Below are 16,223 nucleotides of genomic sequence, written 5' to 3'. Positions count from 1 at the left end.
ACTTTGATACTGTGTAACTGGTAGCCTTTCAATCCGGAGGTCGCGCGTTCAAACCCCGGTACGTACCAATGAGTTATTGAGATGGTAATGGTAAATTTTCTCTTTCGGTGAAGGAAAACATCGTGAGGAAACCGGACTATTCGCAATAAGGCCTAGTTTTCCCTCTGGGTTCAGAGGTCACATGGCAGTCACTTTTGTAAAAACTAGTGTTTAAGCTAATTCTTAGGATTTGTTGCCATGCCACATCACATTCACATGTATGTACTTATGAGCTCTTTTAAGATGTTTAAGGTAAAACTGAAAATGAAACAAAGTAGGAACTTACCAGTAGTATTAAGACTTTAGGAAAAAGTAGGAACTTACCAGTAGTGTTGAGCCTAGCAAGATCCTCAAGTTTGTATTTCCTAGTGTTGAGTTCAGTCTTGTAAGCAAATGGTGCGAAGAAAGTTCGATTTATGAATTTGTTTCTATCCCAGAATATGCCTGCAAAAATGAGTAAGTTGAAAACGAAACTGGATTTTTAGAACTGCTACAAGAGTTATTGTTTCTAAATCTCACTGTTAATGGAAGTTTTGACCACGTCATTTGGAATTGGTAAAACAATAGGGTATTTGACTGTATTTAAAATAAATTATTTTACACCATGCATGAAATAAAGCACCAGAAGATTAATAGAGAAAGGTTTACGCAGCTATTTTTAGACAAAATTTCTATTTTCGTATAAAACTATAAAGAGGACCTAGGTAATTTGATTGTGACGTCACATGCTAATGTTTCATATAAATTCCATAGTAGCAAAATCGGTTTGACAGTTCGAAAAAGAAAGTACATATTTTAGCTGTACATATTGTTTTGTTGCGATAACATTATGACATCTGAATTCGTGCATAAAGCCATAAATAGGCGGCCCGTTCTGTGTGGCCCCACCTATTCAATATGATTAATGCTTACCGGCAGACCAAATCTTGGAGTCTCCAAGCACTAGAGCCAGGGTCTCGCCAATCATCTGGTCCTCAGTGAGTGGTTTGTCGGCGACGCGTGTGCCGCTGAACACCTCCATCGGGTCCGATATCTGCCGTGTTGGGTTATCAAATTACTACTTCATTCTATGAGGTTACAGGGAGTATTACTGCAATGTTTTGCCGCCAGAGTGCAGCACTAGTGACTTAAGTATACCATAGAGCAGCGGTCGGCAACCTTTTAGCAGCCAAGGGCCACATAGTAGTTAACGAAGTTGACACGGGCCGCACTCTGTTAATATTTATGACTTTATCAGACATTGTCGTTTGTCAATATTATATATAAAATAGCCAGGGAGGCTCGTGGGCCGCAAGTGACAGGTTCACGGGCCGCAAGTGACAGGTTCACGGGCCGCAAGTGACAGGTTCACGGGCCGCATGCGGCCCGCGGGCCGCGGGTTGCCGACCGCTGCCATAGAGTAACTTATATATACTGTACCTTAAACTGTTTTTGACAAGTTTTCACAGACAATCAAATATGACATTGATACATCAAGGCGGTTTGTTTACAGAGGGCCTACCGGGAAACGCGAAATCGAAACTCGACTATCTGCCTCTTTATCGTTCCAATATGCAAGAGTGATAGATAGGTTAGATAACAAAATTTCGACTCTCGTTTGCGGTAGACCCTTAGATTGTGACTTATTGTGGGAGTGGCGCCCCTTACGCAGACTTTCGCCATAGAGAAAAAAATACATAGTTTGCTCACTCCATACATCAGTTTTGGTACTAAAAAGACTATTAATTTCAGTGTCTACATCTAGCATCGAGTAGCGGAACTATCAGTACTTACTGCTACTTGACAATAGATGGTAGCACCGACCGGAAAGTCTTATGTTGTTGAGTATGGAGTGAGCACTCTTGTCTTACTATATTTCTCTATGCTTACGCGTAATATTCCCTATTAATAGCAAATACGGTTTTAGGTTTACGATGACCGCACACAATAGGCGTGGCGCTGAAAGGGTTCATTACGTTACGTGGGCGAATCGACTTTTTCTTGTCACTAGTTGCCATGGTTACGGTCTCCTGGGTCACTCTTAAAATACTAGTTATTTCGTATTTAAATGAACCAAACTTGAATTTTTTGGTAGTTATAAGGCCTTTCCATAATGGGACATCTACTAAGCACGTTTGTAGAACATGGTACAGAAGCTCTTCTAAGAAACTATGCTACTATTGTCTCCTGGGTGATGGGACAGAATAACAACAAGAAATAGTTGATCGACCCACCTGCAGGAACGCGCTGATGAAGTTGGCCAAGCGGACTGCCATCTTGGCCTGGTTAGCGAATTGTTCTTCTGCGCCGTAGGCGATGTCGCCGTTCAAGAAGAGGTCGGATGGGTTGTATCTGCCAAATAAAATCGTAGTTGTATGTCTAATTTATATTTTTCTCCTCTGTCAAATCCTGGCACATTCACCAATAGCTCTTTTAAAGGTACATAATCATCATCATCATCTCCTAGCCGTTTTCGGCCACAGCAACTGCTTTCAACAGCTGAGAGCGTCGCTGGTGCGCTCTCGTGTGACTGACGTACCCAATCTTTGCAGCAAATGTGCGGCCACACTCGCTGTAGGTCAGCACCCCTCCGACGTAATTATATGTGATGGCCACAGGTGATCTGGTCTTTAGCTCGTCACGATTAGTGTCGATAATAATAAGATACATACACTGACAATCCAACCTCTAGACTGAGCTTAGGCCAATTCTTTCATGAAACCGATGCTGCCAAAAATACGGGGGTGCGGGGGGACGAGGTGAGCGAATCCCGTGCCGTGATGGTCCGTTCAAAGACACGGACCAATCACGGCACGGGATTGACTCGAAGATGGAGTAACGCTACCGTATGTGTGGCAGAGGGGGTAGCGCGACTATGCTATGTCTAGAGGTTGGATTGTCTGTGGATACATACTAACAGGACAAGTTATATACAAGCTTGTAATGAGCAATGTATATAACAATTATGGACTGATTTAAAATGGATGAAAATTCTTTATACCATAAGAAACTTACAATGAGCAGTTGTGAGGCTGCACGCTCCGTATGAAACTAAGCACTTCGTATACATTGGGACGCTCGGTGTGCAGCGCGGCCGGGCCGGTGCTCGCGTTCACGTACTCGTAGTACTTGTCCAGGTACATGGCGCGGAGGAACGGGAGCGAACGCTCCCATTTCACGGGCAGTCGCTGGATCCCTGCCGCAGATGATATACAAGTTAGGTCCGCTGTACACAGTCGTCGAGAGCCTCTCGCCGAGTCTCGGCACCGCTCTGATCCAATCGAAGAAACGCGAAACGACACATATAAGAGCGAGACGAGAAGGGAGGTGGTGTCTAAGCGGTCTGTTGCAAATGCAATGTAATACAGGATCACAGGATGTATCGTGAGTTCGACTAAGATCGGACACCGGGTAAGATCGTATGATTCAAATTTCTGCCTGTTGCGGGGCTTTTTTTTAATGCTGTCAAGGTGATGCAATGCGCTGTTTTGTGCCGCACCCCCCTTCAGGACGCACTTAACGCAAGACGCAAGACGCGCCTAACGAACAGGTGAATCATACGATCTTACCCGGTGTCCGATCTTAGTCGAACTCACCTTACACACTCGTTCTCGGCCTGTCTCGGGGTTTCTCGACGAGTGTGTACATCCTGTGATCCTGTATTACATTGCATTTGCAACAGACCGCTTAGACACCAGTAATTACCACTTAGGTACCACTTATGAATTGCATTTTAGCGCGCAACTCTATAGGTACCTTTAGTCGCGCGCGACAACGAAAGTCAGGCTAACCGATCAGATATGGTACTTCTTGGCCGTGTGAGCACACATGGAAAACAAATGATGTGATAGTTATACTGGGTCAACCAAATCTTGTCAGTAAATAGGAACAATAAAAACTATACTCATCCTTTTCTTTTGGGTGCTAGTACTATAGTTTGTTTTTTTAGCATTAGAAAAAAGGTAAACAATCTTGATGTGTCTTTTAATTGAAAAACACGTTTTAAAAATAAGTCACGGCAAATATTAGGTCCTTACATATGAAATTGGCGTTTGGCGAACTGGCAACTTTGGTTCAAAATATGTGGCGTTCGGCTAGGAATTCCAAATTCAAATTTATTTCAAATTTAAGACCATGTATTTCTGTGTTCGAATTACGAAATTTATTTGTTATCGCGTCATTTGTTTTTCTTTCACATCGTTCTGTTCACAATATGGAGAACTTAAAATATCGCTATATTTACGAATATGAGTTTCACCTCGGCACTAGTGCTGCAGAAACGGCTCGTAGGATTAACAATGCGTATGGGGAAGCTACTGCAAAAGAAAATACGGTACGTTATTGGTTCCAACGTTTCCGTTCTGGAAATGTTGACCTACAGAACAAGCCCCGTGGACGGCCGGAGACAGAAGTTGATAACGAAGAATTAAAAGCAATTGTGGAAGCAGATCCATCGCAAACCACGTCAGAGTTAGCGGCAGGCTTCGGTGTGAGTGATAAAACCATTTTGATTCACTTGAAACAAATTGGAAAAGTGAAAAAACTTGAAAAATGGGTACCGCATGAATTGAGCGACGCAAACAAAGAAACACGCGTCGAGTGTTGCGTTTCACTTCTCAACCGGCACAATAATGAAGGCATTTTGAATCGTATCGTTACTTGTGATGAAAAATGGATCCTGTACGATAACCGGAAACGGCTGTTGAACAATGGCTGAACCCAGGTGAACCAGCCAAATTCTGCCCGAAACGAAAGTTGACTCAGAAAAAGGTACTGGTAAGTGTCTGGTGGACTAGTGCCGGTGTCATCCATTACAGTTTCTTAAGATCTGGGCAAACAATCACGGCTGATGTGTATTGTCAACAATTGCAAACGATGATGGAAAAGCTAGCCATTAAACAACCCAGACTGGTCAATCGATCTAGCCCACTGCTGCTTCAGGACAATGCTCGACCACATACGGCACGTTTGACGGCCGCAAAACTAAGGGAGCTGCGACTGGAATGTCTTCGACACCCACCATACTCCCCGGACCTTGCTCCAACTGATTACCATTTTTTTCGGAATTTGGACAACTTCATGCAAGGAAAAAAATTCAATTCTCACGAGGCTGTCCAAACGGCCTTCAAAGATTTTATTGATTCTCGCTCACACACTTTTTTTAGTAAAGGAATCAATGAACTACCTTCGAGATGGCAAAAGTGCATAGATAGCCATGGTACATACTTTGACTAAATAAAAAAATAGTTTCATAAAAAAAAATCGTTTTCATTTCTGCCATATGAAACGCCAATTTCATATGTAAGGACCACACACTATAAGTTGCGTCATCGCGCGTGAAGCAGAATTTATGTTAATATTTATACATAAAAAAGTTAACTTATGGTGACGGTTAACACATTATCGAGTATACATTTAGCAAATTGCGCGGTCTTGAAAGAGTACTCGAAAGAGCGAAGCGTATCACTGAGCCGTGACCCTTTTGTCCTGCTGCAACGCACACAGTTTGTACCTACCTACCTACTTTTATTAAATTTTACTTTTGTACTCATTTCTATGTTATTTTCTTTGTTAGTGTAATAATTATTTTTTTTTCCTTTTCTTCTGTTATGATGATTGTGTGTAAATTTATATTGTGTGTCATTGCAGCTGTCAAATAAATGATTTATCTACCTATCTATCTATCTACTAGAGTTAGGTATTGTCTTTTGGTCCTAATCCGAGCTCAGCTCTACTGAACCATAATAAATCATATTTAAAATTCTGCTTTCTTGTACTTAATTGAAACATAGGAATCAAAGGCTCTTCATATACTTCAAATTGCTGTAAGAAGAATAATAACATTAAACTTACATCCAATAGGCAGGCAGTCAAAGTTGTTAAAGTACTGGTCAGAGGTGGCTCGTTCGACGATCTCGCCTAGATACGGGCGACGGACGATGCTCGGCAGGCGGTAGCCCGGCTTGCAGCGGCACTGGTAGCCGCCGCGGCGGAAACCCCAGCCGTGGATAGGCTCGCACTGTATTAAAGAAAACTAATTATCGCATCCAGTCTGATAACCGCCTAAACCCGTGTCCAGACGAGCTGGGCAAATCGACCGATCATCAGGAAAATAATTGGCGCCAATCTCATCTAGCGTCCACACGTACACAATTTAATAACTAATTTGCATTCCATAGATACTAACTTCGAAAATTGGCATTTTTGTGTCTGCACCTGCTGATTTGATCGGGGAATCAAATTGGCGTTTGCGTCCGCACAGCCTGATTCGATCGGACAATTTCATCAGATTGGCGAAAAATTGTCTCGTCTGGAGTCTACAGGGTCACAAAAACCATGAAAAGTACATGGTTAATACTTAGCCTATTAAAATTGTTTGTAAGTTGTTTAACACATTCATTTGCCACCCAGCCAAACAAGACATCCGCGCCAGGCCACAAAAATTCCGTCATATAAAGCTGTAGTACCACGATCCCGACTATCGGGTCGTCCGGCCTGGGAACGAAATCATAAAATACCTGATAGTCGGCGTTCGGCACTGAATGTGTTAATGGATCTTAGGCATCCTGTTATATAACAAGGTTTACAAAGCTACTTAACTGAGTTGTTGATGATACATTCATTAACTGAACACAATGGATCATTGGGATCAGAAGCAAGGCTTTTAGTGCCATTTCTGGATTTTTGTAAGTTGAAACTTGTATTGATTTACCTCTGTTGTTTCGTTTTTGCATCTTGCTGTTGCTTTAAACCGGTTCGGCTTATCATTGCCCTGACTCTCAGGGCATTGGTTTATATCTATCCTGTCAAAGTCCATCTCCATCACTACAGCAGCCGTATATCTAAACAGTAAAAATAGATATTAATCTCAGTGCCGGCCAGGTCATCAATTCACCTTACGACCTTTTAAAATGTTCCTACATAAACAAGATGATTATTTACATGCGCAATGAAAATATTACACAAAACAAACATATTTATGAGCCAGCAAGCATGTAAATGGCTAAAGGGGGGCAACCAGAAAAGATATTCCAATATTCTAATATCATTGCAAATATCTAAAGCAGCGGTTGGCAACAAGCGGCCCGCAAACCTCTCACTTGCGGCCCGCGAGCCTCCCTGGCTATTTAGTATGTAATATCAAGGACCATAAATGACTCATTTATGGTCCTTGGTAATATTGACAAACAAGAATGTCTGCAGATAAAGTCATAACTATTATGTGGCCCTTGGCTGCTAAAAGGTTGCCACTGTTCTAAAGTATCTAAACTATCCAATTTATTAACAGTTTCAATCCAATAAAAAGCGGCCAAGTGCGAGTCGGACTCGCCCATGAAGGGTTCCGTATTTAGGCGATTTATGACGTATAAAAAAAAAACTACTTACTAGATCTCGTTCAAACCAATTTTCGGTGGAAGTTTACATGGTAATGTACATCATATATTTTTTTAGTTTTATCATTCTCTTATTTTAGAAGTTACAGGGGGGGTGACAAACATTTTACCACTTTGGAAGTGTCTCTCGCGCAAACTATTCAGTTTAGAAAAAAATGATATTAGAAACCTCAATATCATTTTTGAAGACCTATCCATAGATACCCCACACGTATGGGTTTGATGAAAAAAAAAATTTTTGAATTTCAGTTCGAAGTATGGGGAACCCCAAAAATGTATTGTTTTTTTTCTATTTTTGTGTGAAAATCTTAATGCGGTTCACAGAATACATCTACTTACCAAGTTTTAACAGTATAGTTCTTATAGTTTCGGAGAAAAGTGGCTGTGACATACGGACGGACAGACAGACGGACAGACAGACAGACAGACAGACATGACGAATCTATAAGGGTTCCGTTTTTTGCCATTTGGCTACGGAACCCTAAAAAAGGTGAAAAAACTCAAATAAGAAATAAATATTGCCACTATACTTACTCAACCTCGTATCTGCAACACTCATTTGATGCAAAAACACCCATATTCCGAAGCGACATTTCCATCAAATGATTGTTGCAGATATGAGGTTGAGTAAGTATAGAGACGATATAATTTATGCAATTTGACTTCAATGCTATTACTTATTATATAATCTAAAATGATTTGGGGTTTTATTCAATAAAAGACACACACAATTTATTTTGTTCATTTAATTTACTGTTAGTGGTGTCTTATTTAAGTTAAATTTATTTATTTAATCTTTATTGCACAGTAAAAAATATGAAGTGATCAAATGCGGACTTGATGACGCAGGGCATTCTCTACCAGATCAGTTGTTATTAAATATTACTGTATTGCACCATTAATATTTAATTAACTGACTAAAATATGATAATATGAAATAATGTTTAGAGGGTGTATTCTATTTAATAATGAGTAGAGAAAGACTTACTTAGGATATTCAATGTGTCTGAACTGCGTGTGCCGCGGGAAGATATCTGCAACTGGGGAGACTGCGGCAACCAGCCACTTGTTCAGTCTTCCGCAGTCAAAGTAAGGGCGCGTCCAGTTCACAGGGCCTGGTACCTAGTTCATAAACAAAAAATAGAATTGTTTGGGTAAATAAACTTTATCTTTTGAATGGCCAAATTGGATGTGTCATAAGCAAAACTACAATACAGTTAAAAAATGCCAAAGGATAGGGAATCATATCCACATCAGATTCCAAAAAGTTGGAAACTGTAGTGGAACCATGAGGTAAGTTTGATACTGGGCAAAGAATAAAATTAAAATGAAAAATTGAAATGAATCTTAATAAAATAACAATTATAGACTGAATTAAGATGAATGAAAATTCTTATTTGATTCTTATGCACAATTTTCTAATATTAAAGTTTGTTTAGCTTGCGATTTCTCAGAATATATTTAAATTTTATTAAATGCTAATTATAATACATTACCTCATCGTTACCAGGAGGTCCATGAAATGTAAATGTCTCATTTGTGTTATTTGCATATCTTATTTCAACCTGGTAGGTTGTTTTTGTGTCATGTCGATCTCCAACCCTATCAGGAAGCCACTTGCTGTACCATTCATTAGTGCGGTAAAAATCTGATGTGTAGTCTTTGGACAAACTCTCTGGATCAAATGCTCCCAGATCTTCAGCAATAAATGTATTCATGGTTGAGATCTTCTGTAGATGCACAGGATCATTAAAGTCATCAGATCTGTAAGCTCTAGGTGCAAACCTGGCCAAGGTCTTATTGAAGAACCCTCTATATGACGACGTGTAGGACATATTTGGCGAGAAGTATAGAGAACTGGCGTTTATGTACGGATTTGCAGAAACATCCGCCACTGATGAAAGAAAGTAATACATCATGCCAGGATCGTATGTATCATTGATAGCCGGTCGGATAAACCTAGACTGAAGGATATAGCTCCAGAAAAACGCTCGATTCATTGCCATGTTGTGTAAATGAAGCAGCGCCGTTCGGTTAGGAAAGACAGGGTTAATATTGATCTCTTTTACATCCGGATGATGTGAAACAGAGTCTGGCGGAAGAAACAAATCATCAAGATGTGTAATATAGCAGTTATCTGCGGAAACTCTGTCAATTCTGCCTCTAATTTCATCGAAAGCATCTCTCAATTGCCACTCGTATTGGCCGGCCACACCCCATAACAAAGCACAGAGAGATATCAATAGCAAACTGCAATTTATCTTCTCCATTTTCACTCTTACACTTAACGAAGCTTATTCACTAATATATCAATACATTTTTATTGAAAAACTGATCAAATCTTATACAAAACTTTATCAAAAAACTTAAACCTAACAAACAAGCTGCCTATAACCAAACTAACGTAAACTCAAACTGAAGCCCAACAACTAGCTAATGTAAAGTTTTATCGAGGTATTGAAAAAAACGCGTAATTTAGTGTCAAATTTAAAAAACAAGTCGTTTCAATATTCCGATTCTTTTAAAACACGCCGATCTGACACACGAAATATTTTTGGTTTGGTGCGGTAGTGTGTTAAGGCTTTAATATGTCCACGGGCCACGGACTTTGCACCAATTGCACGGACTATTCAACAAATCATTGTATTTGATACATTTCGTACTGAATAGATGCCAAGAATTATTATTATTCTGCGCCCACCAGACTATGTGAGTGATTCGCGGCTACGCGCCGGCGCCGCGATTCGCGTACGAGTGTGGAGGGGCCTTTATGCTGTTCGAAGCATAGGTGAAAACGCCTAGAAGTCCATAATAATTTTAGGTGTCAAGTGATATGTCAAACATATGTCATTCAGGAATGAAAAGTGCCATAACCTAAAAACCTCATAAGCTCAGAAAATATTATTTGTGTTTATAGAAAGGAAATAACTAATTTGAAATTCGGTAAAAAAAAATATTTATCATCATGGCAGGAACATTATTCCGTAAGTTATTTGTTATATAAATAATAATAATTACCCATTGTTGTTTGAACACTTTGCTACACTGTAGGTGTAGTGGCTGTATAACTAAACATTATTTTGTTTTAGGTTCTATGCTAAGCACTACTTTATCGGCTTATAAAACGAATTCAACTCATATAGTAAGTCTTAATACCATTACTTTCACTGTTATCTTTGAAATAACAACATGCAATTTATAAATGTACACTTATTTATAGTAATAAGTCAAACCTAATATCCATACTTATTTTGTATTCTCTATGCTAAGCACTTTGGCTAAGCACTACTTTATCGGCTTATAAAACGAATTCCACTCATATAGTAACATAGTAAGTCTTAATACCATTACTTTCACTGTTATCTTTGAAATAACAACATGCAATTTATAAATGTACACTTATTTATAGAAATAAGTCAAACCTAATATCCATATTATTTTGTATTCTTTTTCTAGCGTACCATACACAGTTCAACTGCTTTTTATGCTGCCCGTAAAGGTACTAGAGCAAAGGCCCGTGCTAAAAAAGTGAAAGTTGAGATTACAAAAGTAGGGTTTATTCCCCATAACCAGAGAGGAGCCAATAAGTAAGTTAATACTCTATGTAGTCGTCTCTTACGTTTTACGTATTCAATTACTTTATAAAATCATGGTGTTTATGTTGCTATTTTTTCTTTCAACACTTCAAAATACAATTAGCAAATGCAACCTCGAACCAAGATGGGCGAGAGAGATTTCATAAATATAATTGAGATCTCTACCAAGATTGCAAAAATCGAGATTCCCTGCCAACGGGATTGAATCTCGAAAATTTCGCTCAAGATCTCACAGCATCAAGATTGCATTCCTTAGATACAAGGGCCACTATTAGTCCTCTTTTAGTTAAATATGTGCAATTGAATAACAGGTAATTAATAGATAGGCAGTTCCACACAACAATTTCGGCAATTCTATATGTATGGAGGAGGAATATCTATATGTATAGAATAGATGAAGCATCTCAATTTGTGTGAACCCACTTAATTAGTGAACTAAATTGTATTACATTACAGAGCAGCAGCTAAAATTCATACTCCCAAACATGTAGATGACTCGTTGAAACTAATATCCAAAGATGATGTTTTTCCCATGAAGTATTACCAGTGGGTGGTGTATTCTGCCGAGGATGCAGTCCGGGCTCACCAAGAGACACACCATGCCACAATGTACAATGAGCCTAGTGCATTTGTGTATGCTAGGGTTGAGATGAATATGGAAGCTGCAAAGAAGGTTAGTTAATTATACATATTCCTTCTTTGTTGTATGCAAATAAACCTACTGCATGCAAAATTGATAAACCTCTAGGTGCAGCCTAGAATATGCTTAAAATATCCCATGAATGGCATGGTAGCATGAATCTTAAAATTACGAGAGCAGCAACATTTCAGTTACATAATTAAAAAAAGCGGCCAAGTGCGAGTCGGACTCGCCCATGAAGGGTTCCGTATTTAGGCGATTTATGACGTATAAAAAAAAAACTACTTACTAGATCTCGTTCAAACCAATTTTCGGTGGAAGTTTACATGGTAATGTACATCATATATTTTTTTTAGTTTTATCATTCTCTTATTTTAGAAGTTACAGGGGGGGGACACACATTTTACCACTTTGGAAGTGTCTCTCGCGCAAACTATTCAGTTTAGAAAAAAATGATATTAGAAACCTCAATATCATTTTTGAAGACCTATCCATAGATACCCCACACATATGGGTTTGATGAAAAAAAAATTTTTGAGTTTCAGTTCGAAGTATGGGGAACCCCAAAAATTTATTGTTTTTTTTTCTATTTTTGTGTGAAAATCTTAATGCGGTTCACAGAATACATCTACTTACCAAGTTTCAACAGTATAGTTCTTATAGTTTCGGAGAAAAGTGGCTGTGACATACGGACGGACAGACAGACATGACGAATCTATAGGGGTTCCGTTTTTTGCCATTTGGCTACGGAACCCTAATAAGGGTTCCGTTTTTTGCGATTTGGCTACGGAACCCTAATAAAATAAAGAATAAACAAATGGTTATTTTGGCCGTGAAATATTATCGTCTTATGCATTGTTTTACTTTTTTCTTATTTAAATGTAAGGATTCAAATATTTCATTGTTTCAAATAACACCTTTTGATATCAAGATTATCAAGTTTGAGATGGTATTTCTTAGAAAAAAAAAATTATTTGCTTTTTTTACACCAAATCTTGTGCATGAGACTCGTGAAAGGTGACCTGTGCCCAGCAGTAAGTTGTATATAGACTTGGTTTTTTCCACTTCACTATGATAAATTGCCAAATTTCAATCTCAAACCATATTATCTTACAAATTTCAACATGTATCAAAATCTCTTTTCACAGAACCGCTTTGTGGACCCATTTGTGCGGTTGGCTCTCCTGCCTCATCACTTCCCGCGTGACGAGGAACGCACCATCCTCGCTTTCTGCAAGGCTCCCGAGCAAGTCAAGCAGGCCAGTGAGGCTGGGGCCACCACTGTGGGGGGAACTGATTTGATTAAGAAGATACAGGTATAAAAATATAGGTCCTCATCAGCACGCCCGTTTGTGTCCTAAAGAATCCAGGGCTCTGCTTTTGTGAATTTAATCCAAAGAATCAGGCACCAGGTATTACGAAAGTGACCTACTTATATGATCTTTAGGATTGGCCTATTTTCCTCACGTCACGACATTTTCACTCTTTTCAGCTAAGAGCAAAATAATATCAAATGAGATGGACTCATCAACTGGTATTGTGTCAATCAATAGGGAGTATTACTGCAATATTTTGCAGCCAGAGTGCAGCATTAGTGACTTAAGTATACCATAGAGTAACTTATACACACTGTACCCTTAAACTGATTTTTTGACAAGTTTTCACTTTTTCACAGACAATAAAATATGACATTGATACATCAAGGCAGTTTGTTTACAAAGGGCCTACCCGGGACACGCGAATACGAAACTCGGCTATCTGCCTCTTTATAGCTCGAATATGCAAGAGTGATAGAGTAACCTCTCTATCACTCTTGCATATAACAAAATTTCGACTCTCTTGTTTGCGGTAGATTCTTAGATTGTGACTTATCGTGAGAGTGGCGCGACCTACGCAGACTTTCGCGTAATATTCCCTATTTAAACAAGTATTAACATTTCAGGAAGGCGCCATAAAAGTAGCAGAGTACGACTTCGTAATAGCGCACCCCAACATCCTCACGGAGCTAGTACCCATCCGTGGCCTGATGAAACGCAAGTTTCCTAACGTCCGCGCTGGCACCGTCGACACGAATCTAGTGGATATGGTTCGCAAGTTCGCGGCTGGTGTCCAGTATAGAGTGACCAGGGATGAGTACCAACAGAACTTTGGCAGCTGCGATGTCCCCATTGGCAGGGTATTGTTTTTATTTTATTCACTAGATTAGCTTTCAATCGGAATTGTAGTTACAAAGCCGAAGGATTAAAAGCATCAATCTATCACAAAATACATTCAAACTCTCGTTTCCCACCGACGCGGTATTGGGTCAGCAAAGAAAATCGAAATTCTATTCTAAATTTCGAATTTCAAGGTAGTTTTTTGGCTAACAATTTAAAACCGTTGTAGTTGAGATTGTTGAGAAGTTAATAGTACATTATTGTCGAGGTTCGGAAGTAGCTACTTGCAGGCCGAGGATTCGTTTTAAACGGACGACCTTGGGAGTCCGTTTAATTGAATCCGAAGCCAGCAAGTAGCCTTCCAGCCGAGTCATATATAGTGCTTTTCTCAAAAATGGTGCAAGAAATAGAAATATTTTACAAAACTTACCTACAGAAGCAACGTTCTAATTTTCCATTAATTTTCACAGAAAAAAATACAACCATTAAAAAAATTAGCTTGCCGCCTTTAAAAAAAAAAGAAGTGTATTTTTCTGCTGAAAATACGCCAACCTATTTGAGACACCTAAATAGTCGCGGTACCAACATTAAGCCTGTAACAGACTATCGCACCGCACCGCGACCTTGGAGCGTCGCACCCATAAGTGAGAGCGAGAAAGAGATATCTGTTTCTCGCTCTCACTTATGGGTGCGACGCTCCAAGGTCGCGGTGCGGTGCGATAGTCTGTTATAGGCTTTATAATAATAAGTGCTGATCATCTGTTTGGCTGTTTAAGGGACCTATGCCTTCATTTGATATGGCCATTTGAAGTTTTAAAAAGTTTGGAACTCGTTAAATAATGGAATTTGTATGCGACATTGCAGTCCCGAAATCGAGACTGCAATGTTTTTAACTTTTTAATTTTTTGAATGACCATAAACTACGCACTTCGCGACCTATTTTTTAACCGGCAACGTCGACTTTGCCGTCCATTTTTGAGAAAAATAGCTATAACCATAATCAGCATAGGAAATCTTAAAGAGTTGTTAAGTTGTACAACGCACCGCAAGCTAGTTAGGGCCATCCCACACTTCAATCGTGTCTTTTGAGCGTCGGTGTCAGCGCTATGGAAAATAGCGTCGCTGCGTAGTTGCATCAACTTTGCGTCGAGCAGCAGCCATAGAATTGAATAGACGCCGACGCTCGGAAGGTGCTAATGTGTTCCTCTTACCTTCCTATACTGTTTATTTAATGATGTATTAACTTAATTTGTTTGATACAGTTAAATATGGACGTGAAACAAGTTGCTGAGAATATTGCAGCGCTGCTAAAGGATATACAGTCCGGAAGGCCAAAGAGAGATGGACTTTTTATTACCAAGTAAGTACATAGACTCTTGAACTTGCTTCGTGTCAGATTTCATTATTTGAGAGATCTTCTGACAGCAATTCTACCTCTTTCCTCCAACTTTCGCTGATTTCAATGACTTTGAAAGCACAATTTTTTTTTTCACTTAATGTTAATTTAACTGTATGGTGCCATACAGTGAATTTATGCGCTTGATAATTCAGTTCTCACACATAGATGTTATATCAGGTACCGTTCTACGCCACCTTAGTTACCTGCTACAACATTTAGCACTACTTTACGCATCTTAATGTTTCTTGCTATAAACACTTGTAGGTAACGAGTATATTTTCTTTTAATTTTGCTGTTATATTAAGGCCTTATCGCACATCTTCCGTCTAAGGCCAAAAGTTCTACCTATATTATAATTGGATTGAATTTTTAATTTGAAGATACTTGCGTTTAATTTATTATGTTAATTTAAAAAAAACTTATTCGTAGTTTGATGAAAAACATTGTGTGTACATACCACCTGTACCGTACAGGAATTACGAACTCGTATTAATTAAGCCCTCGCCTTCAGCTTCTGGCTTCAATTCACACTCGTTCGTAAACTCTTGTTTACCCCCCTCAATTTACAATGTAGGTATGACAGCATAATGATAAAATGCATGTATCAAATGAGCTCCGTTATTTGCGTTCCAGATGTCTAATTAGCAGTCCCCCATCAACAGAGAAACTGAAAATAGATCCGTTCGTGCACGTAGACAGAACATTGGCTCAGGAGGTCCGATATGATAGCGATGACGAGGATGACGCAGTGGCTGTAGCCCAGTGATTAATAAACTGTACAACTTACGCGATTGTCACACTGATGCGGATCGGCACGCCACTCCGGTGAGAGAGCGAGACAGCGCTATGCACGATGTAGCGATGTCCCGCGCGCACATGGGAGCCACGTGAGGATCCGCATTAAATGTGAAGACTTTAGGATTGATTAACTGTAATATAAATTTATAAACTGTGCAGTTGTTTACTTTATTTGTTGTTAGTACTCCCCTCGCGTGCGTAATCTGGATTGAAGACTTGATA

General features: G+C 39.4%; 2 protein-coding genes across 2 annotated transcripts in view; one reads left to right on the top strand and one right to left on the bottom strand.

Annotated features, from left to right (window-relative positions):
- The window catches only part of LOC134659537 (uncharacterized), a 62,034-nt gene that overhangs the window by 2,036 nt on the left and 43,775 nt on the right, over positions 1-16,223 (bottom strand). Inside the window, exons 2-9 of the mRNA XM_063515206.1 lie at positions 8,909-9,784; positions 8,401-8,534; positions 6,731-6,860; positions 5,872-6,037; positions 3,034-3,214; positions 2,253-2,370; positions 952-1,072; positions 364-483 (exon numbers count right to left, since the gene is read on the bottom strand). Coding sequence (XP_063371276.1) covers positions 364-483; positions 952-1,072; positions 2,253-2,370; positions 3,034-3,214; positions 5,872-6,037; positions 6,731-6,860; positions 8,401-8,534; positions 8,909-9,682 — 1,744 coding nt within the window. The 5' untranslated portion in view covers positions 9,683-9,784. The remainder of the gene's footprint in view (positions 1-363; positions 484-951; positions 1,073-2,252; positions 2,371-3,033; positions 3,215-5,871; positions 6,038-6,730; positions 6,861-8,400; positions 8,535-8,908; positions 9,785-16,223) is intronic.
- Positions 10,329-16,050, top strand: LOC134659194 (large ribosomal subunit protein uL1m). Its single transcript, XM_063514825.1, has 8 exons — positions 10,329-10,396; positions 10,502-10,554; positions 10,869-10,999; positions 11,465-11,681; positions 12,797-12,964; positions 13,591-13,824; positions 15,067-15,164; positions 15,837-16,050. Exons 1-8 carry the CDS (start codon positions 10,378-10,380, stop codon positions 15,967-15,969), a joined length of 1,053 nt encoding a protein of 350 aa, XP_063370895.1. The 5' UTR covers positions 10,329-10,377; the 3' UTR covers positions 15,970-16,050.

The sequence above is a fragment of the Cydia amplana genome, chromosome 2 (genome assembly GCF_948474715.1).
Source record: "Cydia amplana chromosome 2, ilCydAmpl1.1, whole genome shotgun sequence".
Classification (NCBI taxonomy): domain Eukaryota; kingdom Metazoa; phylum Arthropoda; class Insecta; order Lepidoptera; family Tortricidae; genus Cydia; species Cydia amplana.
This window is presented reverse-complemented; position numbering and strand designations above follow the sequence as displayed.

Coding starts and splice junctions, on each gene's coding strand:
- LOC134659194 (XM_063514825.1), top strand. Junction 12,965..13,590: donor ATTTGATTAAGAAGATACAG/GTATAAAAATAT, acceptor TTAACATTTCAG/GAAGGCGCCATAAAAGTAGC. Junction 13,825..15,066: donor GCGATGTCCCCATTGGCAGG/GTATTGTTTTTA, acceptor TGTTTGATACAG/TTAAATATGGACGTGAAACA.